The sequence below is a fragment of the Lycium barbarum genome, chromosome 11, assembly GCF_019175385.1.
Source record: "Lycium barbarum isolate Lr01 chromosome 11, ASM1917538v2, whole genome shotgun sequence".
Lineage (NCBI taxonomy): Eukaryota > Viridiplantae > Streptophyta > Magnoliopsida > Solanales > Solanaceae > Lycium > Lycium barbarum.
The window spans coordinates 31298943-31323366 of NC_083347.1; the positions used below are offsets into that span (position 1 = coordinate 31298943).

General features: G+C 33.0%; 2 protein-coding genes across 5 annotated transcripts; one reads left to right on the forward strand and one right to left on the reverse strand.

Moving 5' to 3' along the window:
• Positions 1-1044: 1044 nt before the first annotated feature.
• Positions 1045-10171, forward strand: LOC132616727 (lupeol synthase-like). 3 transcript variants are annotated; one of them, XM_060331332.1, is made up of 19 exons: positions 1045-1227; positions 1542-1751; positions 2486-2671; positions 3691-3780; positions 3988-4176; positions 4580-4664; positions 4758-4924; positions 5585-5773; positions 6405-6518; positions 6622-6741; positions 6851-6973; positions 7547-7645; positions 7933-7989; positions 8353-8399; positions 8499-8642; positions 8958-9135; positions 9306-9386; positions 9589-9672; positions 9970-10171. In XM_060331332.1, the coding sequence occupies exons 2-19, from the start codon at positions 1554-1556 to the stop codon at positions 10084-10086; spliced, it is 2268 nt and encodes a 755-aa protein (XP_060187315.1). In that variant the 5' UTR covers positions 1045-1227; positions 1542-1553; the 3' UTR covers positions 10087-10171. The 3 variants fall into 3 exon arrangements, with proteins under 3 accessions (XP_060187315.1, XP_060187316.1, XP_060187314.1); XM_060331333.1 differs by having other exon boundaries at positions 1549-1751; XM_060331331.1 differs by lacking the exon at positions 1045-1227 and having other exon boundaries at positions 1243-1751.
• An 891-nt stretch (positions 10172-11062) lies between these two features.
• On the reverse strand, positions 11063-17713 carry LOC132616728 (prefoldin subunit 1). Of its 2 annotated transcripts, none has more exons than XR_009573375.1 (6): positions 17527-17713; positions 17384-17437; positions 16635-16740; positions 14608-14844; positions 11462-11562; positions 11063-11359 (listed from the first exon to the last, which is right to left on the reverse strand). XR_009573375.1 is itself a non-coding variant. In XM_060331334.1 (6 exons), exons 1-6 carry the CDS (start codon positions 17548-17550, stop codon positions 11449-11451), a joined length of 390 nt encoding a protein of 129 aa, XP_060187317.1. In that variant the 5' UTR covers positions 17551-17712; the 3' UTR covers positions 11063-11448. The 2 variants fall into 2 exon arrangements, 1 of the variants encoding a protein (XP_060187317.1); XM_060331334.1 differs by having other exon boundaries at positions 11063-11562; positions 14608-14692; positions 14838-14844; positions 17527-17712.
• Positions 17714-24424: the final 6711 nt, after the last annotated feature.

Below are 24424 nucleotides of genomic sequence, written 5' to 3' on the forward strand. Positions count from 1 at the left end.
TTACAGTACATATCATATCTATATACAGAGTACAGCGAATGAAACTCAGAGACCATCAGCTAATTTTGAAGATGTAGCTTCAATCACGGTGGAGGAGATAGATTAGAGGGAAGGACCCTTTGAGGAAACACAGGTTCTGGCAATCATAAGAGCAAGTGCCCCAGATAAAGCTCCGGGCTCAAATAAGCTCAAGAATAAAGGTAGCACAGAAAATGAAGGGTAGTGGAGATGTGGCGGCAGACGGTGGTAGGAAAGGGAATGGGAGAAGTGGTTGGTCGGTGTTGGAGTTCGCCGGTGTGAAATCGAGTTATTTGAATCAATTCGGGGATTTCTGTTAAATGAAGAGTATATTTTGTTAACTTTCGTAACACCAGGGGCATAAATGACCCAAAATTGTAACGAATGATATTTTTAACCCTTAAAATAAAGTAGAGGGATATTTTTAATTTTAATCTTTTCATTTTAGACTTAATGAAATGATTTATAATCACACTAATATTTTTGATTATTTTAAATCAAAAGTTTTTTTTTTTTATTTTCAACTACATATCTTATCAAAGTGCACCACAATTTATGTGACGGAGGAAGTCATTGAAATTTGATTTAAAAGATTTTTTCTTTCTTTTCAACTACATGTGGCATGTCCAATCAAAGTGCACCAGAATTTATGTGATGGAGGGAGTCTTAGGTGTCGTTTAGCCATCAAAATTATTCACTTTTTTCCGGAAATTTTTTTTACGTTTTTTCAAAATTAGCGTTTGGTCATAAAAATTCCGAATACAACTTTCGGAATACCAAAAACTCAAAAAACTTGTTTTTCAAAAAAAATTCACTTTTTCACTTTTTTATAATTACATTTCATCAAAAACTATAATTTCAAAAACTATGGCCAAACACAACTCCAACTCCAACTTCATTTCTAAAAAAATAAGTGAATTTTTTTTTTATCTATGGACAAACGGGGCCTTATACATTGTGAACATATGGGATCCTACACTTTAAAATTCATCTCATGACCAAAGAAGTAAAAGCTAGAACAACTTTTGGATCATTTTTTCTCTAAAAAATTCAGTTCCAATCTTCTCTATATAAAGAAGTGTGAGATGATACTAATCAAACTCAATTATATTCTTATCCATTCTCTGCTTCTATATATCACTTTTTTCATGCACATTCCTTGGAGGATTTAAGAGGAGAAAGTCTTTGAGTACTCCTTGTTTAAGATTGGTAATATAATAACCCTTGTCTTTATTTTAGCTAGATTTATTTTATTTTTTCTTACACTGATCAAAATCATGCTGTAAACTGGAATGCTGGATTAGGACACACTTCCTTCATGATTTTCAAAATGACTTCTGCACTACTATGTTTTTTTCCTAATATGCTTTACTTGAGCCAAGAGTTTATCGAAAACAACCTCGTACACACCATCCTCCCCAGACTGCACTTGCGGGATTACACTGAGTATGTTGTTGATTAGGACACACAATTTTGTTCTTTTTTTGTTTAACTTCCCTATTGAAGATGTTAACAATTTGAAGGAGGTAGAGAGAATGTGGAAGCTAAAGATAGCAGAAGGGGAAGGGACATTGTTGACAACCACCAATAATCATATTGGAAGACAACATTGGGAATATGATGAAGAGGCTGGAACTACTCAAGAAAGAGCTCTTGTTGACAAAATGCGCAAAAATTTCACCAAAAACAGATTCCTTCAAAAACAAAGTGCCGACTTACTCATGCGTATGCAGGTAGGTACTCCTTAATTAAATTAGTTTGATCAATCATCATACTCTTTAATATAGTGTGATGTTGTCCGCTTTGGACCAAGTCCATACGGTTTTTCCAAAAAAGCCTCACACAGTTAAGAGTATTCAACACCTTATAAGTAACTTGCTTTTCTTTTTAACTACCAATGTGGGACTTTATTCATATACACTGAACAATCTCTCCCTTGAACTAAGTTCCACATGAACCATCACCATTCATGGGCTAATTTAGAGATTTATTGTGTCTTTCACTCACATCAACGGGTATTTATTATGGCCACCAAAGCCCACTAGTTTTTTTGTTGTGCATGCCTCTTTGAAGCTACGGGTAAAGGTAGCAAATCGACAAGTAGGCGAGCAAAGGCACTAAGTTAAGCCCTACATCATCACTTTGTCATTTTCATACTCATTTGGCCGAATCATATTGGATTGAAACAACGCAAAAATACTTTTAATATGGTGCCATATTATCGGCTTTGGACCAATAAGTCTGCACTGTTTTCCCATACAGGTTTCACACCATCAAGTGTAGTAACCTACTTTTCTTTTCAGCTAGACATATACAACACACTCCTAACATAAATAATGGTCTTTACAAATACTATTTCTTTTCATATATAAATGAAAAAGTTTATGAGTACGCAGTGGTTATAAGGTACACATGTTCATAATTTTGATGTTTTTTAATTCTTTATGTTTTTTAATTCTTTTGCCAGCTAAGAAAAGAGAATGGATGTGGACCAATTCCAGCAGGAGTGAAGTTAGATGAATCAGTAAATGCAGCTGAAGAAGTAGTAAAGACTACACTTCAAAGGGGTATAAGCTACTACTCAACAATTCAAGCACATGATGGCCATTGGCCGGCTGAATCTGCCGGCCCTTTATTCTTCCTACCCCCTCTGGTAACTACTTTTTCACTTTGTAACTATCAAAGTCATTTTCCCTCAATTGGCCATCTTTTAAAAAGACAATTAGCACTCATATGTGATATAGTTTGACTAGACATAAAGATTAAAAAATAAATAAAGACTTTTGAAATTTGTGGTCTAAAACAAGTCATAAATATTTGTGTGGCTGTAAACCATTTCATTAAGAGTAAAAGGGGAAGTTTTAAGTTAAATTATTATATAGAAATGTGTCATTCTTTTTAGGACAAACTAAAAAGAAAAGTGTATCACATAAATTGAGACACAGGGAGTAATAATTTTCTTATACTACAAACAACAATAACATACTCAGTATGATCCCACAAGTGGAGTCTAGAGAGGATGGGGTTTACACAGATCTTATTCATACCTTTATAGGGTAGCGAGGTTTCTGACAGACCCTCGGCTCAACAGCAATGTTTTCAAAATAGGTTTGAAAAATATAAGAGTAAAAAGTTATGAAATATTCTTACACTATTAGAGTAAGTTAACATGTTTTGATAAGTTATAACTTACCATATATTTAAGATTACTCCCTCCATCTCATTTTATGTGAAGGTATACTATTTGGGAGTCAAACACTTTTTTTTTTTTTACTAAAATATAATTTTCTCAAACTTCTTTTTTATATTTTGAATCATTAACTATGACATGTAGTACTTTTCGTGTAAATTTCAAATATATAAATTTATCTTTTAAAATATTAAAGAATTTATACCCGAGTTCATAGTCAAAGTTCAGTGTTTTAACTCTCGTACTCCGAACACCTTCACAAGAAATAGAGGGAGTATTAATTAATGTTATTAGATAAAGTTATTTGCAGTTATATTTTAAGTGACCTAATTGTACATATATAGAACTTACACTCATATGAAAATTTATCATATAATGTAATTTAACTTGTTATAATTATATAGGTTTACTAATTCCATTTATGATAAAACTTTTGCATATATAGTATGTCAAATAGTGTAACGTAACACGTACTTGTGCAGGTCATGGCACTGTATGTCACTGGAGACTTGAATGCGATTTTATCACCAGCCCATCAAATGGAGATTAAACGCTATGCTTACAATCATCAGGTTTTATCCTATTCTGTTTCGATATTATATGTTCCTTTTTTATAATAATTATAATTAATGTCACTAAATTTAATTTATAATACAAATTAAGACCCCCACCTCCTTGATTTTGAAATTTAAGATTTTGTGATTTTCCTTTGAAACTACGTACAATATATGCAATACTTTTTAAATATTTTTTAAAATAAATGCTTTTTATGTGGATAGAACGAAGATGGAGGTTGGGGATTTCATATAGAAGGACACAGCACAATGTTTGGGACAGTATTTAATTACGTAGCACTGAGGTTGCTAGGAGACAGAAAAGAAGATAATGCATTGGCTAAAGGGCGTAAATGGATCCTTGATCATGGTGGTGCTGTTGCTACTCCTTCTTGGGGAAAGTTTTGGCTCGCGGTATGTTATTTACTCTATATTTGTATTGATCGGAGATAGCAAATAGTATCCGTTAATGTTAATAAGGAAAAAAAAATTCTTCAGAATTATATTTTTAATAATGTAATCGTGAATAGTAATACATTTTTAGATTGAAAAGAATCGTCCAAAAGTGTTGTAGTAATATATGTGAATTGTGTTCTATTAATGATGTTGAAGTTTTATCTTCTTTAGATGTTGACAACGCTTACCAAAAAAATTTGTACGTCATTGTACGAGAGCAAGCTCGTTTACACCACCAATTTCAAAGAGATATATACTTTAAATAGGTTAATTTTAGAGTCGAGGGTTCACCTAATTCAAACTCTCAAATTTGAGGTAGTTCGTTTTGGAAAAGAATTTATTTGTATTTTAATAATTTCAGGTGCTTGGAGTATATGAATGGGATGGTTGCAATCCAATGCCACCAGAATTTTGGATACTGCCGACATTATTTCCTATTCACCCAGGTTTCTATATATCCATAAATTTTAAATAGAAAAGCTAAACATAAATGTCATAAAAATATTCCTCTGAACAAAAACAATGATTTTGTAATGCAGGAAAAATGTTGTGCTATGCTCGTTTGGTGTACATGCCCATGTCGTACTTATATGGAAAGAGATTTGTAGGAACCATAACTAGTTTGGTCCATTCTATAAGAGATGAGATCCACACTCAACCCTACCATGAAATTGATTGGAATAAAGCAAGGAATACTTGTGCTAAGGTTTATGGATTCTGTTTTTATTATTTATTTATTTATTATTACTATTATACTTTTTCTTTTATTTTTGGGTGTGGCTGATCAAAGTAAATAGTAGTACGATATTTTGGTCTCTAGTTCGAACACTAAAAATGAAAAAAAGAATCTTGGTTGGAGCACTTCCCCCTCTTAAAGAGCTATAGTCAGCGCGAATCCGAATTGGTCAACCCTCTAGCGAGTATCAAACATCGGGTGGAAAACAAAAAAACAAAAAAAAAATTACCTCCGTCTACTGAAATTAATTAAAGGTGCTTGCTAAAATATACAAAACAGATAAACTGATTATGTATTAAAATGTATATTGTATGAATTTTATGTATATTTTTGCAAATAATATGTATATCATATGTATATTTATACTTAATAAATATATAAAACATATGCATCTGTCTGTTATTACTTTTTAGGGTTGCCCAAAAAGATAATTGTCCTGAAAGGAATATTATAATTTCATCATTTGCAGTTCATTTGCTCGTATGAAGGAGAAGTACTTAATCGAGTATAGAAAGTTATATAAACGACCATAGTTGTACAACTTAGCCTAGACCTTACCGTTATCAAAAAAATTAGCGAACGTAATTAATTGTAAAAGCTTTAAACATTTTGTTCTTATTATGATAATAGGAGGATCTTTACTATCCACATCCACTTATACAAGATACACTTTGGGGGTTCCTTCATCACTTTGCTGAGACTGTGTTAAAGAGATGGCCCTTTATCAAGTTGAGAGAAAAGGCTTTGAATCTTGCCATGGAACATATTCACTATGAGGACGAAAATAGCAGATACATGTGCATTGGATGTGTGGAAAAGGTATGTCACTTACAATTAAATTAGCAAATAGTAATATAATTATTTTTTTTGAAAAAAAAAAAAGGGTCTATGTTCGAGGTAGGCTCAGAGTAGTCCCTTGAGTATAGTCCTGATAGTTTTGGTCCGTTAAGTTCTCTAAAAGTGAGCACTTTTGATCTCTATCAAGTACAATTATTGTACAAATTATGTCTGCTAGATTTGATGGAAACTGTGGAAAAAATATTTAGTGATAAATTATATTTGGAGGTGCAAGTTTTGCAATTGCTGCCATTATTTATTTATTTCTGGAGTCTGGTGCTATGAAGTGCAACTTCTGCTATTTTTTATTTTTCTTTTTGTGTCTAGTGCAGTTTTTTGTGTTGCGGTTTCAGGATTTGATGGAACTAAATTTTTTTATTTTTTATTTTCAAAAACAGAGTTTATTCAAATATTTGACAGAAACCAAAAGTTTTCATTTTTGGTAAACTTAAAGGACAAAAAATTGTTAAAGGGACTACTTTCAACCTATTCCAAAATATAAGGGGCTATTTTTGTAATTTTCCTTGAAATAAATAAGACACATTGCGACACTACTAGTAACTTTTTTAAAAGAAAATCACTAAGAGAGAAATGATCATTATTCATTTGGTAGGTTTTATGTCTTATGGCTTGTTGGGTGGAAGATCCAAATTCAGAAGCATATAAACGTCACCTTGCTCGCTTACCAGATTATTATTGGATATCTGAAGATGGTTTAAAATTTCAGGTTTTTCCACATATCCTTTTTTTTATCATAACATTTTATTCACAAATTTGATAGAAATTGGCAAGAATTAGTTTGCTAATTAACACTAAGTACATTGTTCCAGACCTTTGGATGTCAAACGTGGGATGCAGTTTTTTCAATCCAAGCAATCTTATCAAGCGATGTAGCTGAAGAATTTGGGCCAACCCTCAAGAAAGCAAATGATTTTCTAAAAGCATCACAGGTTCTTTCTTCATAACAGACTCAATTACTCAATATTTTTGTCAAATAACTTGGGGTAAATTAAGATGTGTCACAATTATCTAAAAAATTAATTTTGAGACTATTTTTAGGTGAGGGAGAATCCTTCTGGGGACTTCAGGAAAATGTATAGGCACAACTCTAAAGGTAGTTGGACATTTTCCATGCAAGATCATGGTTGGCAAGTCTCTGATTGTACTTCTGAAGGGTTAAAGGTAATTCCTAATTAATTTCCAACAATTTATAGTAGTTCATCTGCAACCAAAGGTATGGCCTAATAGCCAATTAGGATAAAAATCATGGGATATTGAGGTTCTAAATCTTAGTAAATGCAAAAGATATTACTCCTTCTGTTCCAATTTATGTAACATAGTTTGAATTAACAAGACACGAAATTTAAGAACGAAATGAAGACCTTTGGAATTTATGGTCTTAAACATGTAATCACATTCGTGTGTGGTTATAAAACTTGTGATGTTAAACATGCCATACTGTTTGTGTGGTTATAAAAACTTTAGTAAGAGTAATATGGAAAGTGTAAAGATAATTGTTTGTAAATTTAGTAGTGTGTCATTCTTTTTTAAGCGGAATAAAGAGAAAAGTGTGTCACATAAACTAGAACCTCTTCTTCAATTTGCCTAAATTTTAGTAGCATAATTACCCATTACATGTGCTGGTACTGTTTGTTAAAAAAAAAAGTGGTGCATATAGTAATAGAGCTTTAATTTGCTTTCCTTTTTGTTTTATCACCAATGTTAGTTTCTGACCTTGTGTGCTTGTGTTTGCAGTGTGCACTTTTATTTTCACAAATGCCTACAGAACTTGTTGGGGGGAAATTGGAGACTGAGCGCTTATATGATGCAGTAAATGTTATTTTGTCTCTGCAGGTAAAAAGAATTGTTGATTTAGTGATATTATTTAGTAAACATAATTGTTTGAACATAGTTCACAAGAGATCTAGAGTTCAGGAATAATACAACATTAATGACTGTTACTGACTTGGTAATATATTTATTTAGTTTATGATCAAGTGATTTAATGTGTCTTTGATGAAGGCTTTGGCAAGTCAATTCAACTTTCAGAAACAGCAGTTCTTGGTTTAAATTGCTGAACATATTATAACATGACTAATCTTTCTTTTAATTGTAAATGTGTCTTTTAATTGTAAATGTAGAGTGAAAATGGTGGTTTTCCAGCTTGGGAGCCTCAACGTGCCTATCGCTGGTTGGAGGTAATAAACTAAATCCCTTTTTTTTTAATATAAAATATACTGATTCTTGGTATTACTTGGATGAATTTAACATATATGCACGTCAGGTTTAAAAATTATTTTTACACAATTGGGTCATTTACAAAATAATTATAAATATATTTCTGTGATAGTATTACTAATCGATAAGTTCTCTAAGTATAGTAACTAATCTATAATCACATATTAACTTTTAAGTATCACTATATATAACTTTTAATCCTATTTAAATTCCCAAACTCATACATTTGTTACATGTGCTACTTTTAAATTTCGCATTATTGTAGGTTCTTTTTTTTTTTTTTATTTGCTATTGACTTTTATCTTCTAACGTGTCTGTATTAGAAATTTAATCCTACGGAAGTTTTCGAGGATACTCTAATTGAACGAGAGTAAGCTTTACGTCCTACTCTTAAAAATTCTGATTTGATATATATATATCTTCAATTTTGGAACATTTTTTTTATTATAAGATGTTAATGATTATGAAGGTATGTGGAATGCACTTCATCAGCAATCCAAGCTTTAGCATTGTTTAAAAAGTTATACCCTGGGCATCGAAGAAAGGAGATTGAAGTTGCAATTACTAAAGGTTTACAATACATTGAAAATACACAAAACCCTGATGGCTCTTGGTAATTATCCCAATCCAATTTCTTCTATTTTCCTATACATATATGGTATTTTCTTAAAATTAATATTTGACCTATATAAGAATGTAAAAGAAGTAGTTAAGAATTTATCACTTATCCCCTTTAATTTTTTAAAATTGATACAGTTCACCTTTAAAATTACTTTACACTATTTACAACCATACAAACCAATAGGGGCTAACTTAAAGTGTGGTCAACTGAACATCTTTCGCCGAAAAATTATACTATAGTATATAGGTTTAAATATTAATTTTTATATATACTTGACGAAATTTCTGACTGCACCGCTGCTTACAGGACGGGTTCTTGGGGAATTTGCTATACATATGGAACATGGTTTGCAGTGGATGGATTAATAGCTTGTGGAAGAACCTATACTACTTGTCATGCCCTTCAAAAAGCTTGTCAATTTTTGCTGTCAAAGCAATTGCCAGATGGTGGATGGGGTGAGAGTTATCTTTCAAATTCAAATAAGGTAACAAAGATCCTCAAGTACTTTATAATTTTCTATTTAAATTAGGTTAAGAATTATCAGGTGTCTAAACACTGCTTAAATTTTAAAAAAAAAAGTCAAACTTCTATTTATTTGTTTCTTTTTATTAAAAGTTCTTAATAAATTCCTTTGGATTATATTTCTTGCAATAGGTTTACACGAACATTGAAGGCGATCAGTCAAATTTAGTACAAACTTCATGGGCATTGTTAGCTCTCATTAACGCTGGGCAGGTTTGTATTACAAAGTGTCCTTTAGAAAAAAAAGATTATTGTGTCTTATTTTCACTCCCAAGTGAACAAAATCATAAAAGCAATGCTGTTTAATTGAGTAGTTTTTAATAGTTAATCAATGTTAAATCTCTTAATATCGGAATAGTTAATTACTTCCTGATTAACTGTCTCTATTTCTTTGATTTATTTATTTGTTCCTTAGGGGGACATTGATCCAGCACCAATAGATCGTGGAATAAGATTATTAATAAATTCACAAACAGAAGATGGTGACTATCCACAACAGGTAAGAAGCTGCTTTATAAAAATAATAATTCTTTTATCACTATATGGTTAACAGGAAGTGACAAATGTTTAATTGAACGGCATTACATGTAAAACTATTTAAATTTGAAATCGTACAATACAGTTCAAATTGTGACTTCTTAAGTCTTTAGACAGTTTCTTAAAGAAACACAATGAGTTTGTTCAAAGGGTTCTTTATGTCCAATAATGTGACTATAAATATTCGTTTTACATTCCAAGATTTGTATGTAGCAATTTTAAAGACTGAAATGACTAATGCTATTTCTATGAATTGCAGGGAATAACGGGGGCATTCATGAAGAACTGCACCTTGAACTATGCATCATACAGAAATATCTTCCCAATATGGGCTCTTGGACAATATCGCAAACTTTTTCTGATGAAACTGGAGTAGAATCCTTGATATTCATTTTCATTTAGTAATTCAATATGTATACTAAAAGAATATGTATTTTATGTTCCCTTTTTTTACCTCTCTATTTCCATCTTTGCTAAAAAGCGATGATACACTCCTCTTTCTTTCTTTTTTTTTTTTTTTTTTTTTTTTACTGCTTGACCTCGTGGAACATATATGCACTATTGCAATTTTGATGCTAAAAATAATAATTTTATGTTGAAAAGTCACGAAAATACTGGCGCAATAAGCTCAGCTTTGATACTATCGATTTTCTTTTGTTTTTTACTTTCGCCTTTGAATTCCAATACAAAACCAATACTTAACTATGTCTCAATAATATTGTAAATTGTTAGAAAAGATAAATAAATGAGACGATATGTCTCTTAATTTTAATGGGATCACAGTGAAATACTGAACTTACTAGTAAGTATCCCTTTTTGGACTACCAAAAAGGAGGAGGACAAGAACAAAAACAAAGATATAAAAAGCAGAGTATCTTGAATTGACATCAATTCAAGGAGAAGAATATAAAAGGAACTTAATGGTTTCAGAAATTTGGATCAATGATCATCACACATTACGATGAGGACTACTAAACTGAATGATCCTAATTATCACTTGACTTGGGAGCAGCATATAGATGCATGGAGTGGAGTGTTCAAGAGTCGTTTTGAGGTAAAATATAGTTGCTGGAAACAAAAAGGCCTGAATCATTCATCTACTTTTGAAGACATTACCTCAATAATAATGGAAAACCTTATTCGGGCAACTATTTGCAGAGATGAAGCTTTTTTCAGGTTCACTTCAAATTCTTCCCCACTAGTTCAACGGACGAAATTTGTCTGCAAAAAGAAAGATTCATTCCACTACTTTTAAAGGCAAAATTTAACCCACTGGACTAACGTATGAGAATCTTGAAAGACCTCAAAAAGGCCATCGAAGCAAATAATCCCAATGCTTTTAAGCAGTAATAGAATTCAAAACTTCTGCCGTAAAATTTTATGCAAATTCAAGCCCTTTTTTCTCCTTACAATCAATATTTAGGCGCTTCTTTCTCAATGCCAGTTTACTTCTTTCAGGAGTGCGAAATTGTTAAGGTAGCTAATATACAACATTTCTCATGAATTACAACTTGATCGCAGCAGTCCCTCGACCAGCTCCAGGCCCAATAAAAGCAAGCACTACGACCAATGCAGCAGCAATAATTGAAGTGGCAGACATCGGGTGGATAATTTCCTCATACAGCCAGTACACAATGTTTTCTCATTACCTAGAATTGGAAGTCCCACATAATCTTTTGAGAAGCATTTTTTTTTTTCAAGGAAAGAGTTAACAAAAGGAACTTCAGAAGCAGAAAGTCTATGCTACAGACATGGTCATTATCTGACGAGCAAGACCAGGATCTTGTTGTAAGAGCTCTCTAAGGTTATTCTCCACCTCTGCCAAGTGTTTTTCCAAATACTCTTTAGAAGTCTGTCCAACAAGCAAAATATCTATTAACATACTGACCCTTCACCAATGCATTCAGTCAATGTTCTCAGAGAATCAACAAAAGGAAAACTATTATAATCCATAGCAGTATTACTAGAAATAAAAACGGATAGATGGCAGATAATAGAGAGCTATTTACCCTCTTAAGTTAAAAGAACAGAAACATAGAGACCTGCCTTTGGTACGAAGGAAAATGCTTTCCATGAAAAACAAAAAATGTTCCGGTTTAGAGAATCATTTTTAGTGTTAGGTTGAATATAAAAGTTGATGACATGTGGTAATCATAAAATACATATGATAAGATACGTGAATAGTGTTCACGCATTCTGTATCACTGATAGATACTATAGGTTCCCCATAAGATGAACACTGACTTTTGTTGTTTTTGAACTGTAAATATGGCTATCAGCACAGCCTTTGTGCTGCAGATCTGAACTATTACCTTTTTAACATATAGATGCAAGAATACTGTTTTAAGGATTTTTTAGTATTAAAGATCAACAACCTAATGTTGACTGAGGTAAATGACAGAATGAAAATTGAGATTTTTTGTAAAGAAAAAATTCTCTGTCAACGATCAATGATAGTCATTTTATCCCTTTTGGTAGCAAACATTTTCTTTGAAGAAAATATTTTTCATAATTCAAAGTAACCAAATACTTAGAAATATTTCCATGTTATTTTAGAAAAACATTTTCCTACCAAAATCGTCTACTGTTGCGCAGTTCATTTGCATCACCTCGGATCTGATTTCAGCCCCCTCCTAAACCAATGTTTCCAAAATGCATAATTAGTTCTTTAACTTAATTATCCTTATAAAACCCAGCTTCCAATTGCACCTTGTTACTCAATCAGCTGACAAAAAGCTCACTGTAGATCCAGTACTGGCTACACATCTCAGCAAAAGGTCCATGGTGAGCTTCACAAAGCATAGTCGGTCCCAGGAACAAATAGAGGAGAGTTGCAGTAGGTTGACTGCTAGTGTAAGGATAGGGTAAGCATAATCATTCCTCTAAACACACTTGATTGAGTATGGGGAATTCATATAGCTAAACCCGACCAACTTTAGATTTGAGGCATAGTATATCAATGGTTAGAGATCCCTAACTTCTCTTCCAAAAGAAATACAGAGATTAAAGAACACTAGAAATTGGACTTTCTGATGTTTGATATTTAGGATTAAGAGCTTTTAGTAACACAAACTATTGAAAGTTGTATAGCCCCTATAGCTTTGGTTCGAAGGGAAAGTAGTATGGCACAGGATGTGTTGTAGGTGCAGCTCACAATTTCGAAACCTAGTTGTTGAATCAAGTCTAGTATATAAGTGGTAAAAAGTATACAGTGAGCTCATTGTCTTTGAAGCTGAAATAACAAATTCCCCAGTCATAAAAGAGCTATTGAAATTGGTACAGGAATCCTAAAAAACGAAACCTTCCTGATTTCAAGTATTAACAGTATTCCTTATAATTCCAGTCAAACGAATTAAAGATTAAATTTAATGTGATTTACCAGTTGTAAACATCCAGTAGAGAGTCTCATGCAGTGGTTAGGTATATTACTATAATCCTTTTTATTTTGGATGTGTAAAAGTAGGTATGCTACGAGAATCTAAGCATACTAGCGAATACATGATCTACCGTCTAGTAAAAACATACTCCCAGGTCTATTTGGTTCTCCGTAAGTTACTAGATCTCCAAGTCATATGATACACTAAATACATGAGTTGTACTGATGCATGTGTGAGTTTCTAACCCTTCCAAGTCTAGCGCATGATCCCATCTCTTGCCTTCCTCACAACCTTCCTTTTACCTCCTCGCCCTCTCTCCCCCCGTTTCTCTCCTTTGATTTCACATTATTTACTGCAATGTATCTTCACTTTTTGAAACATCCCAAAAGCCCCTCAAATAACCTACCTAATACTCGCATAGGGTTGTTTAATCACAAGGAAGGTAGTTACTCCTAGTCTGCTTTATCACAGGATCTCAACAATTATTCAGCAATGAGACGGTTTCACTTCATGGAATTTCCTTACTTGCTGTTGCTGAACAGCTGAAGAGACCAAATTAAGGCCATTTCAAAGTCAAAGGAAACTATTATTCTTTCTTAGTCATGTTGAAACCAGAGCCCCTTGTAGCAAAATGAACAGAACTCATTTGACGCAGGACTACTTCTGGGAAAAAGAAGCACTTACAGCAATGAAGCATCGTAAAGGTTGGAGAGGAGTGAAAAGTGCTGGTTATGGTGTTCCGACAAAAATAATCAAGGAAATGCTTGGTTTGGGGGCTTGTAATCCTTTAATTTCTTCTTCCTGTTCTTTTACACACTAAATAGAGTGGAATGATGCTGAGGATCATATAGCAAACTCAAACCAGTTTAGAAATTATGTAGTTGTTGCTGTGGTGTTGATGTACCAACTATAGTTAAGTAAAGGTGGCAACTACAGTTCGTTCAACAGCATGGAAGCATTTCGTTTCTCCCAAGGGACCATATGCTAAACATTGAGACTAGAAATGTGTGAACAGTAGGTAAATGAAAAGTAAGGAAAAGGCAAGATACAGAAAAAGCAGCAAGTCTGCAGAACTAAAGGAAGAAAATTGATGTCCAGTAATGAGGTTTAAGATATAGAGTGGACCTTTTCTATTTCCATTTTTCCCCACATGATTTAGTTCAGACTTTTTATTGGTGGCTGCTTTCTGAGGGGAGTTCTCTTTAATAATGTAAGTGAATGACCGTATTCTCGAAAGGAAGAAAAACGAATAATGTTCTTTCACCATAGGAACATTTTTTGATTGATGAGTTTACAGGAAAACATCAAAATTTATTTAACTAAGACTATCAGAAAAAACCATTAACCTTAGGCCTAAGACCAAAAATTCAAACTTGAAAACTTTACAAACTTGAGACATCTCTATTTATTTACAATATTGATTCTGTAACTTAGAAGTAAACTATAATTATGCAGAAGTCAGGCCTGGTTAGAAAGCAACTAACAAAATGCTGAAGTGAGAAAGGAATGTGAGAATACACCTGCAAATTGGCAATTGCAGTTTCACTATCCTTGAGTTTTTGCTCTTGCTCATTCATTAACAGAGTCTTTGGCTCCAAGATAAACCTGAACATAAAAGATTGTTCAGAGTGAGATAGGTACAAAAGCAGAGAAACTTGAGAACTCCAGGACAACAATGTATATGATCCACGTCTCCTTTTCCTTTTTTCGGATGACAGCAGGACATGATAGACGTCAGTTCAAAACTTACGTTCTTCCTGCAACAAAAGATATAAAGAAAAAATGGAACACCACATTATTAGAACTGTGTTCAAATTTAATTTAAGAAGAGATATCTGAAGAATAACAAATTATCAATCATTCAATCAACTAAATCTTAATCCCAAACTGTTAGGGGTCGACTATATAAGATCTTCTCCACCGTATTTGAGGCTAAATCATTCCAACATTAAATAAATTTTCTTTCAAGGTAGTCATCTAAATATTGTCTTTTCAGGAAAATATGAATTCTTCAAAATTAGTGTTTCTTCTCTATTCGTTTTAACTAAAGGCTTTCTGATTGTCACACTTACCCTACAGTGATATAAAATACCTAACCCACCAAAAATACGCATGCTGAATATTGAACCTAATAAAATTTAACAAAATAAATCTTAATCCCCGCTAGTTGGTAACATATTTATGGATCTTTTACTTCCATCGTGTTTAGTTCTAAACTAAATCTGCATTGATTTCAAGAAATTGTATGTATTTTGGAACAACTTCCTTCCATTTGATCCTTATGTCACGACCTTTTAAGCACCTTCAATCATCGTAGTGTCACATTTATGGACCAATGCATGTAGACGTCTACATAAGAATTAGCCAAACCAACCTCTCATCTTACCTCTATGTGCGCTACATGCTTGGATGTGATAATTCTCTAATCTTGTTCAATATTGTATGACCATCGATGCATCTTAATAGATGAATTTCTACCACGTTCCTCGTGCAGATATAGTGGGTTTAGAGGACCCATATCCACTTTTTTGTAACATTGTTGGTCTTACAACTGTTCTATAGAACTATGTTTGATACAAGCCGAGCTTCATCAAGAACATACACACCAAGCCAAGCTAGGGATCACTACTTTGGAGGTTTGGAGGATGCTTGGAATGAAGACTTGAGACTCGAGAGTGTGCTAAAGTGGAAGTACAAGACTCCACTTGGAAGAAAGGAGAAGGTAGCTATGTATGCAAAAGAGGCTATTCCATAAAAACAAGCCATCATATTTTAAAGGAAGACCAAAAAGGCCCTTACTTCATTAAGGGTAGCTAGCCTAGTCTTCCTTTACTATCCTAGCTAGTATAAATAGTAGACTTGTTATTTACCTTAGTAGACTATTTTGATGAATGATAGTTTGATACTCTATTGAGAGTTTGAGTGTTTGAGGGCTTATGGAAGCCATTGATTGAACATTTTGGTTTTTTGAGAGGATTGGTTGCTTGGGACATTAGTTCCCTTGAGGTCATCCTAAGAGAATATGTGCTTGGGTGTATGTAATTTCAAGGTCTCAGCTAATCTAGAGCTTTGGTTGCCAAATTGAGTCTTCCATTGTGTCATCTATCTATCCCTTTCTTTTCCTTGTTATTTTCTTGCCTTTTCATTTCCTTTATTGTATCAATGTTTTCCCAATTTGTTATATTTTTATCAAATCTCCGTTAACCACAACCACATACAATGTGATTTTTAAGAGAACACCAGTTCTTCTAAGTACTATTAAAGCTGATTCTTTTATTTAGATGGAAACTACTAATTTGCTACTGAATTTAATTAATGTTCTTGACGTGTCAAGCAGTAAGAAGCTACGAAAAAAAAATGAAATACACCGACCATTGTGAACCCCTTCATTTGCTTCAGTTATTTGCTTGATGCACAAAGTGAGAATAGAACAGAAAGAACAAAATCTTCAGACAATCAGATAAAATCATCAAAACTAGCTTATGACTAGATAACCAATTCAAACCAGCTTATATTTTCTTTTCTTTTTTTTCTTTTTCGAGCTTACCTATGGCTTTGTATGTATTAGTATCTTCAGACAGCTGCTTCAATTCCTCCAATGTCAAATAAGCACGCTTCTTTTCCGTTTCTTTGTTTCGAATCTGTGTTTGAACCTACAACCCAAAACAACTCTTCACCTTAGATCACAACAATACATTAATATCTCAATCAAGCAGTTCCAATTATGCCCAATCTTAGTTTCTTTCAGATTTTATTCAACTCTTAAGCATTTCTTTTCCCATTTCATTTTCTTTAGGATACAAATCTCCTTTTTTCAATTTCCTTGTACTTATTTCTTCTAAATAACAATTTATCAATTATTAATCTCGAGCATGTGTGATTTGTGGCATGCTCACTCGAGACCAAAAAAGGGAAATTTTCAAAAATATATCGCCACGTTGCCATATTTTCGGTTTATATAACATTATACCTGGGGGAAAGCAATATATATAATGTATCAACCTTGCATAATAGTGTATATAAGGTGTTTGTACACAAATATGGGCTAAAGAATGTAAATATTTTCTCCAAGTAAACATAGAGAGTAACTTTCCCCAAAAAAAAAAAAAAAAAATGATACAAATCTGAAGGAGCAGAAAATCAGGAAATTAATTAATTAATTTCTCGTTTAAGAAGAATAAAAACGGTTTTTTTTGTAACATGAAATCGATCTCATAGATAAAAGTTGATATTTTTCACACATGTACGGACATGAAACTGAGTAAAAGACATAGGTAAATACGAAGAAGGACTAACCTGCTTTAATTTACCGGTAGTCTCAATCATCCGACCTTGAATTTCAATAAAAGCCTGTTTAAGGAAACAAAAGCCAAATAATCAGAACAATAAAAAAATAAAAAGAGACACAAATTGTGAATTGAAAAAGAGATGATATTTACAGTTCTATTTGCGTCGTCCGCCATTTTTCAAGTCAAGATACAAAAAACGAAGCCCTAGAATATGATTTTACTTTTACTTTTTGAAGCTGAGTGAGATTTGGAAGACAAGTAGAGAAAGAGATTTACAGTAAAAGGTATGTTGATTGCTGTTACTTTGGGTTGATAACTTCCAGCCCAATGATTCTTCTGGGCCTCAATCTGTGAAAATCCCTCTTTTCAATACATCCGGGCAATTTGCAGGATTGTCCTTCGCTGGGGTGGTCTTTAATTTTCGTCCCTCAAATTGGTGGTCTATAATTTTTGTTCAATTCGCTAAAAATCTCTTAGTTTTGAGTTCGATCCACTCAGATAAAAATTTTAAAAAAAATTATAAGGTACAGTTTGAATTCGAAAAGCAGAGTTTTGAGGCAAAATTTTGCCTTAAGGCAGAGTTTTGTCTTGCGAAAATTCCTTCTTTTTTTTTACTAAGCTAGGGTTCGAACCCAGAACCTCAGGGTATTAGGCGAAGGACAAAAATTAAAGACCACCAATTTGAAGGCCAAAAATTAAAGACCACCCGAAATGAAGGCCAATCCACGCAAAAAAAAAAAAAAAAAAAAAAAAAAAAAGAACACAGCCAAACGTCTTTTTTTTGTGCGGATTTCCCTTTCAAAGGCACTGGTCTTTAATTTTTGCCCCTCAAATTGGTGGTCTTTAATTTTTCCCCTTCACCTAATATCTCGAGGTTCTGGGTTCGAACCCCAGCTTAGTAAAAGAAAAAAAAGAATTTCACAAGGCAGAGGTCCCGCAAAACTCTGCCTGAGATAGAGTTTTGAATACTGAGGCCGAACTTTGCTACGAAACTCTGTCTTGCGGATTTTTTTATTTTTTTTTAACTAAGCCGGGGTTCGAACCCTAAACCTCATGGTATTAGGCGAAGGACAAAAAATAAAGACCACCAATTTGAGGGACAAAAATTAAAAACCAATGCCTTTGAAGGGTAATCATGCAAATTACCCGCCAAACATCTCTATAATTCCTACGGAAAAGGATCAAAAATGCCCTTAAACTATGTGAAATTAAATAAAAATACCTTTCATTCATAATTTGGTCTAAAAATGCCCTTAAACTAAAAATGTCCTTAAACTATGCGAAATTAAACAACAATGCCCCTATTGTTACTTAATTGGGTCAAAAATGCTCTTTTTCTAATAAATATATTGTACTTTTCTTTTTAACCACATTTTTAATAAAAATATTATTTGTAAAGAAACATTTTCTTATTATTTTTTTTTAAATTCCTTTAACTAATAAGCAACATTTCATTTTTCGTTCCTGCCTAGCTGAAGGAGGGTAAATTAAATAAGTGGAATGTAATTCTTTTCTTCTTAATCTCGTTTTATCAATTAAAATAAAATTACGCCATATACATTTTTAATTGATGACATAGGTCATATATATAAGATACCCCATCATCCATTTTCATTAAGATAACGATAAAATTCTTTTTCCTATAAAATAGGAAATATTTTGATTTCTTAATCTTTTTTTTTTTTTAATCGAAGTAGGATAAGTATTTGTTGATATACAACAATCATGATACCATAAACAAGAAAGTTTATTACATTGCTTCAAATCACAAAAATATCTTTAAGATATCGTTGATAGAGTTATTGTTGATCCTTTTTTCATTTTAATTTTAAAATCAAGGATTATATCAACAAATGTTTATCCTACTTTAATATGGAAAGGATTAAGAAACAAAAATATTTCCTATTTTATTAGGAACAAGAATTTTATCGTTATCTAAATGAAATTAATGATAGGTTACTTCGACTTATATATATGACCTATATTATCAGTTAAAAAAGTACATAGGGTAATTTCATTTTAATTGAAAACAAGAGATTAACAACAACAACAACAACATACCCAGTGAAATCCTAGAATGGGGGGTCTGGGGAGGGTAAAGTGTACGCAGACCTTAGTTAAAGGGATTTTAAAATAAAAGAAACAAGAAAAGGTTTCTTTCAAAATATTTTTTTTCTACTAAAAAATGTGTTTAAAAAGAAAAAAATATTATGTTTATTAGGAAAAGGGAATTTGTCACGATCAAAATTACCGATCATGCGGGCACCTACCTTATTATCACTAGTAGGCGAACCCTTACCTGTTAACCCATTAATCATTAGCTAATTTCAACTTCTTTAATCATTTATTAACAGTCAATAGATAAGTGAATGAATAAATAATCTGACCAAGTCATAAATAAGAAATAATATAAGTGCGGAAGTCTTACTATTACAACCCCCAAAATCTAAAAGTCATCGTACAAGGACTCTAACCAACAATGTCTAAAGAATGAAGTATATCTCAAATATAATAACAAATAATGTCTGGAATAAAAGTAGGCATCTGGAAAGAGAGATCTTCAGGTGGCATGGCATGGATAGAAGCTCACCCTCGGATCCGATCAAACTAATTAGCTTCAAGCTAGAGATGTGGTCTGGATGAAATCTCTGGAACACAATCTGCACTCAAAAAGGGTGCAGCAAGGTAGTATCAATACAAACATTATGTACCGGTAAGCATCATAGGCCAACTAAGATTAGTTTACACATATAAGTATAAAATCAACAAGATAAACAGACAGGCACTTAATATTCAAATCCAAGTCACAGAACATCCCATAACTGAGTCTCAGCCTAAGATGAAGCTTCTAAACTACAAGTCTGTCAAGTCTCAATAATCTTACCTGATAATCACAAGTCCAAGTTCCGACCCTAGGTAGAATCACTAACCCATAATTTCACTCAGTCATTGATTATATCTATATCATAATAGTCATTCAACAAAGCATAGTATCTATATCATAATAGTCATTCAACAAAGCATAGCAAAATCAGAACTAAACGAGCATATGATAATGCAGAATAAAATGTATATGATGTGCAATGCAAAATATGATTAAATGCAGCAATACATTGCATCTGGCATAATACCTCACTCCTCAGTCACTCATCACCCGTGTACACACATGCTTTAGTGTCTTTGCCCAATAGTCATGACCTGCAGGGGACCCTTGGTGTCCATGTACCACTCGTTCGGGAACGAACCTCGGATCACGAGCTCACAACTAGGCCACATCCTTACCCCCTGTCAAATGTGCCTTTTCATTTGTGTAATAACACTGTCACATCACTCTCAAAGATCAATTTATCAAGTACCATGTATCAAATAGTATCACAAGTTCAACAAGAAGATTATATTAACAAAAAGATTATATTAACTTCTTCACTAATGTCACATCACTTTCCATCATGTATGAATGTATGAATGCATAAATGAGTGTAAACGGGGTAAAACAATGCAAACAAAATAATAATGAAGGTACAAGTCACCAAAGCCACAAGTCATATCAAGACTTAGATAAATCAGCTCAACCATGAAATGAATCATACCAACCATCTCGACCAACGTAAGGGTTTATGTCCTTCTTTACTTCCCAACATAACACGTACAACTCCCAACTAAGTGTCTTGTATCACCAAGGTGCTCCATTTTCTCATATGTCATCATCAACACCAAGTCATAATTCAATATTAATATGCGTACGAATGAGAATGTATGCCATGCACGATATCGCTATCAACAGTAAATCATAATGAAGATTTCATCTGTGTACTTTCATAAGTCTATATCACGATTCAGGTCTAAACTCATTATCATTCCTTTCTCCGAAGATGTGTGTCACAATAATAGCTAGTTGACTATAACATGTATCACAATAACAGCAATCAAGGTAACAACCTAATCATACTAACAGGGCAGCAAGCCACAATCAACATCACGAGTATACATTAACTCCTTTCTTCCCATATCACCACAAGTACACCTCTTACTCAATACATAAAGTAATGGCGACAAGCCCGCATAATCAGAAGTCATACCAACCTAGATAATATCCAACCAAACACCATGTCCGAAGACTTAATCATGCTTTCTCCTATCAATTCTACACAATATATACGTTTCACTAATCAAAGTCTAACTAAAGTAAACTGTAACCTACCTCGAATGCAGAATAGGACCCACGAACTACTCCACACTAGCCTTCTATTTTCGAAGCACCTCAGAATGGTCAAAGTCTAATAATATGATACTAAGTAAGCAACAAACCATGTATTTAAATAAGAACAACAATTTGGGGAAGAAGACCCACTTACTTCTACCCTTTTCAATGGATGAAACCATCCTTTAATGGTGACTCTTTTATAACTTCTATCTCTACAATCATTAACCTTCAATTCATGGGTTTCTAATCAATTTTACCCTTTCAAACAAATTTTAGGACAAAGTTTCCATTTTTATTAGAACCCTAAGTCTCAACATGCAATTTCAACCGTAAGAAATCAAATTCCCTTCCTAAAAAGTGATAATCTATACTCCTAGATGATTAATCAACAACAAAATCAATAACACATCAATTATTTAAGGGTTTATTAATTCTAGGGTTCTAGGATTTTCACCCACCATTGATGGACCTTAAACTAATCATGGAACTTGAAGAAGAAAGGAAAAGGAACAAATAAAGGTGGGGACTTACCCTCCAAGATGTTTTCCCAATGAATGGAATGAAGTTTGCCTCTTTCTCTCTTGAAAACTGAATTTGGGGTCTTGTGGGTAATGGTTCGGAGTTAGGATATAAAAATAGAGTTTTCTACCCCAGTCGGTCATTGCAGCGGTCACCATGTCCGCTGCGACAGTCCCGCTATGGTGACCCTGAGTCCGCTACGGCGGACCTGCTGGAACAGTCCGCACAAAAATGGTCATAACTCCCTCATACGGAGGCGAAACGCGACGATTCTTTTTGCTATAGCTTCGTAATCACGATGCGGATCTAATGGTTCAATCCTCACACAACAAAGGTCGTTTGATCAATATGGAGCCCTTTATAGCTAAAGACCTACGGCGAAAACATCGAATACGAGCACGACAAAACCCAAACCCATCTGAAACTCTTCGGAGCCTTACTAAAACTTGTGAAAAAGTTCAAAATCGTCATATTAACTTGTTGGAACTTCCAAAATATTGGCACGGGGGTCATCCTAACCTGACGTTGACCGGGGTCAACTCTAACTCGTTAACTTAACTAGCTTTTCCATCAAAATGACTCACTTTACACTCGAACCTTGCGGGAACTAAACCAATGCGTTCATTAAGTCATACCTCATACCAACGGGACTCGGGGAAGGGTCAACAAGGGTAAATGGGTCAAAATCACTATAACGATCAGGCGGTTCGTCACAACATTTTTGACCCAACTAAGTGGCAATGGGGGCCTTTTTGTTCAATTTTGCATAGTTTAAGGGCATTCTCGGACCAAACTATGAATGAAGGTCATTTTTTACCCTTTTCCACAATTCCAATACGTTATAAAAGCATTTCATTATAACAACAGAGGTATTCATTATAACGGTATACTCTTTGTAAAATTACCTCTCTATAACAGTCATACTCAAATATTATGTAATAAAATTTTGTAAGAAATATATTATGTATAAAAATAAAATTTTAAAATATTTATGGTAATCATCATTAATGTCATGCACATAGTAAGTTTCAAGTATGAATATCTATAAGCAAAAATATTATATTTCTCATAGTAATCTGATTTAGTCTTACAAAATTTCAAAATCATCTATTTTCTATATACCGATTTTGTATAAATTTGATACTTATTTCTCTAATTTTGGTAGTTGTAATTAGTCTGTTTTAAGTTTGAAATTTTGCAAGACTGAATCAGATTACTATGAGAAATTTATATATTTTTCCTTTTAGTATATGCAAACAACATAATTTTACGGTTTAAAATTTCAATTAATTTAAAATGCATATGTTCATTAGATTTTAATTCTTTATTCGTATGGTACAACGAACTAGTTATGAGTTTATTGATAATTTATTAGTCTTTTAATTTTAATTGAGAAAAATATGAAAATCAATTTAGATTTTAAAATTTAACAAGATAACATAAAAAGTACAGAAAAATATTTTTTTGCGTACTTTTGTTTATAACAGTTAAATGTGATCTAAACATCAAATGCTAGTATACATATATAACGGCACCTCACTATAGCAGCCATGAAGTTTTCAGACTAACAGTGTCATTGAGATTAGAGAGGTTTCACTGTAGTTATTTAGTAAAGGAAAAATCACACCACATAACTAAGGAAACCACTATATTACTAAACATACAAGCATTTTTCCTTATTTACCAGACATAATAAGATTTTATATTTTTTAGCAGATTTGGAAAAAAAGAAAGTGTGACCACGCAACAACAACAACAACAACATATATAGCGAAATCCCACAATGTGGGGTCTGGGGAGGGTAAAATGTACGCAGACCTTACCCCTACCTTGAAAGGTAGGGAAGCTGTTTCCAAAAGACCCTCGGCTCAAGAGAAAACATAGCAAAAGGATCATATAAGGACAAGCAATTCAAAGCAGTATGAAAATGAAAATAACAAAAGCGAAAAAGCCATGATAAAGCAGTCTGAAAAAAGTGTGACTATGCACAACCCTATATTTCGGGATTAAATTAGAAACGAAATTTGCCTCATTCATGAATTTAGGCTAAATCTAAGGGAAAAGTATATCAGATTTCAATCAAATTCAAATTTCAAGTAGCAATTGTTCTTTAACCTTGTTGTAATTTTTCTATCGAAATCTCGCCAAATCTGTTCTAACCAAGTTGAAATTTCAGAATGAACTTCGTACACTTGTTTTCAATAAGCTTCTCAACACCTAGTATAATTCAAAGTCAATATTTCAATGGATTCCATATTTGAAAATCCAGTTTGTGTTCTTCAAGCTTAGATTTTGTGAGATTTCACTAGGTATGTTATTGTTGTT

Excerpts from the sequence above, each read along its gene's own strand:
- LOC132616727 (XM_060331331.1), top strand. The coding sequence starts at position 1,467 with ATGTTGTTGATTAGGACACACAATTTTGTTCTTTTTTTGTTTAACTTC. Across the intron at positions 4,177-4,579 it reads GGGGAAAGTTTTGGCTCGCG|GTGCTTGGAGTATATGAATG; the intron begins GTATGTTATTTA and ends TAATAATTTCAG. Across the intron at positions 8,643-8,957 it reads CAAAACCCTGATGGCTCTTG|GACGGGTTCTTGGGGAATTT; the intron begins GTAATTATCCCA and ends CGCTGCTTACAG.
- LOC132616728 (XM_060331334.1), bottom strand. The coding sequence starts at position 17,550 with ATGGCGGACGACGCAAATAGAACT. Across the intron at positions 16,741-17,383 it reads CTACCGGTAAATTAAAGCAG|GTTCAAACACAGATTCGAAA; the intron begins GTTAGTCCTTCT and ends TTTGGGTTGTAG. Across the intron at positions 11,563-14,607 it reads CTGCAATTGCCAATTTGCAG|ACTTCTAAAGAGTATTTGGA; the intron begins GTGTATTCTCAC and ends CTTGTTGGACAG.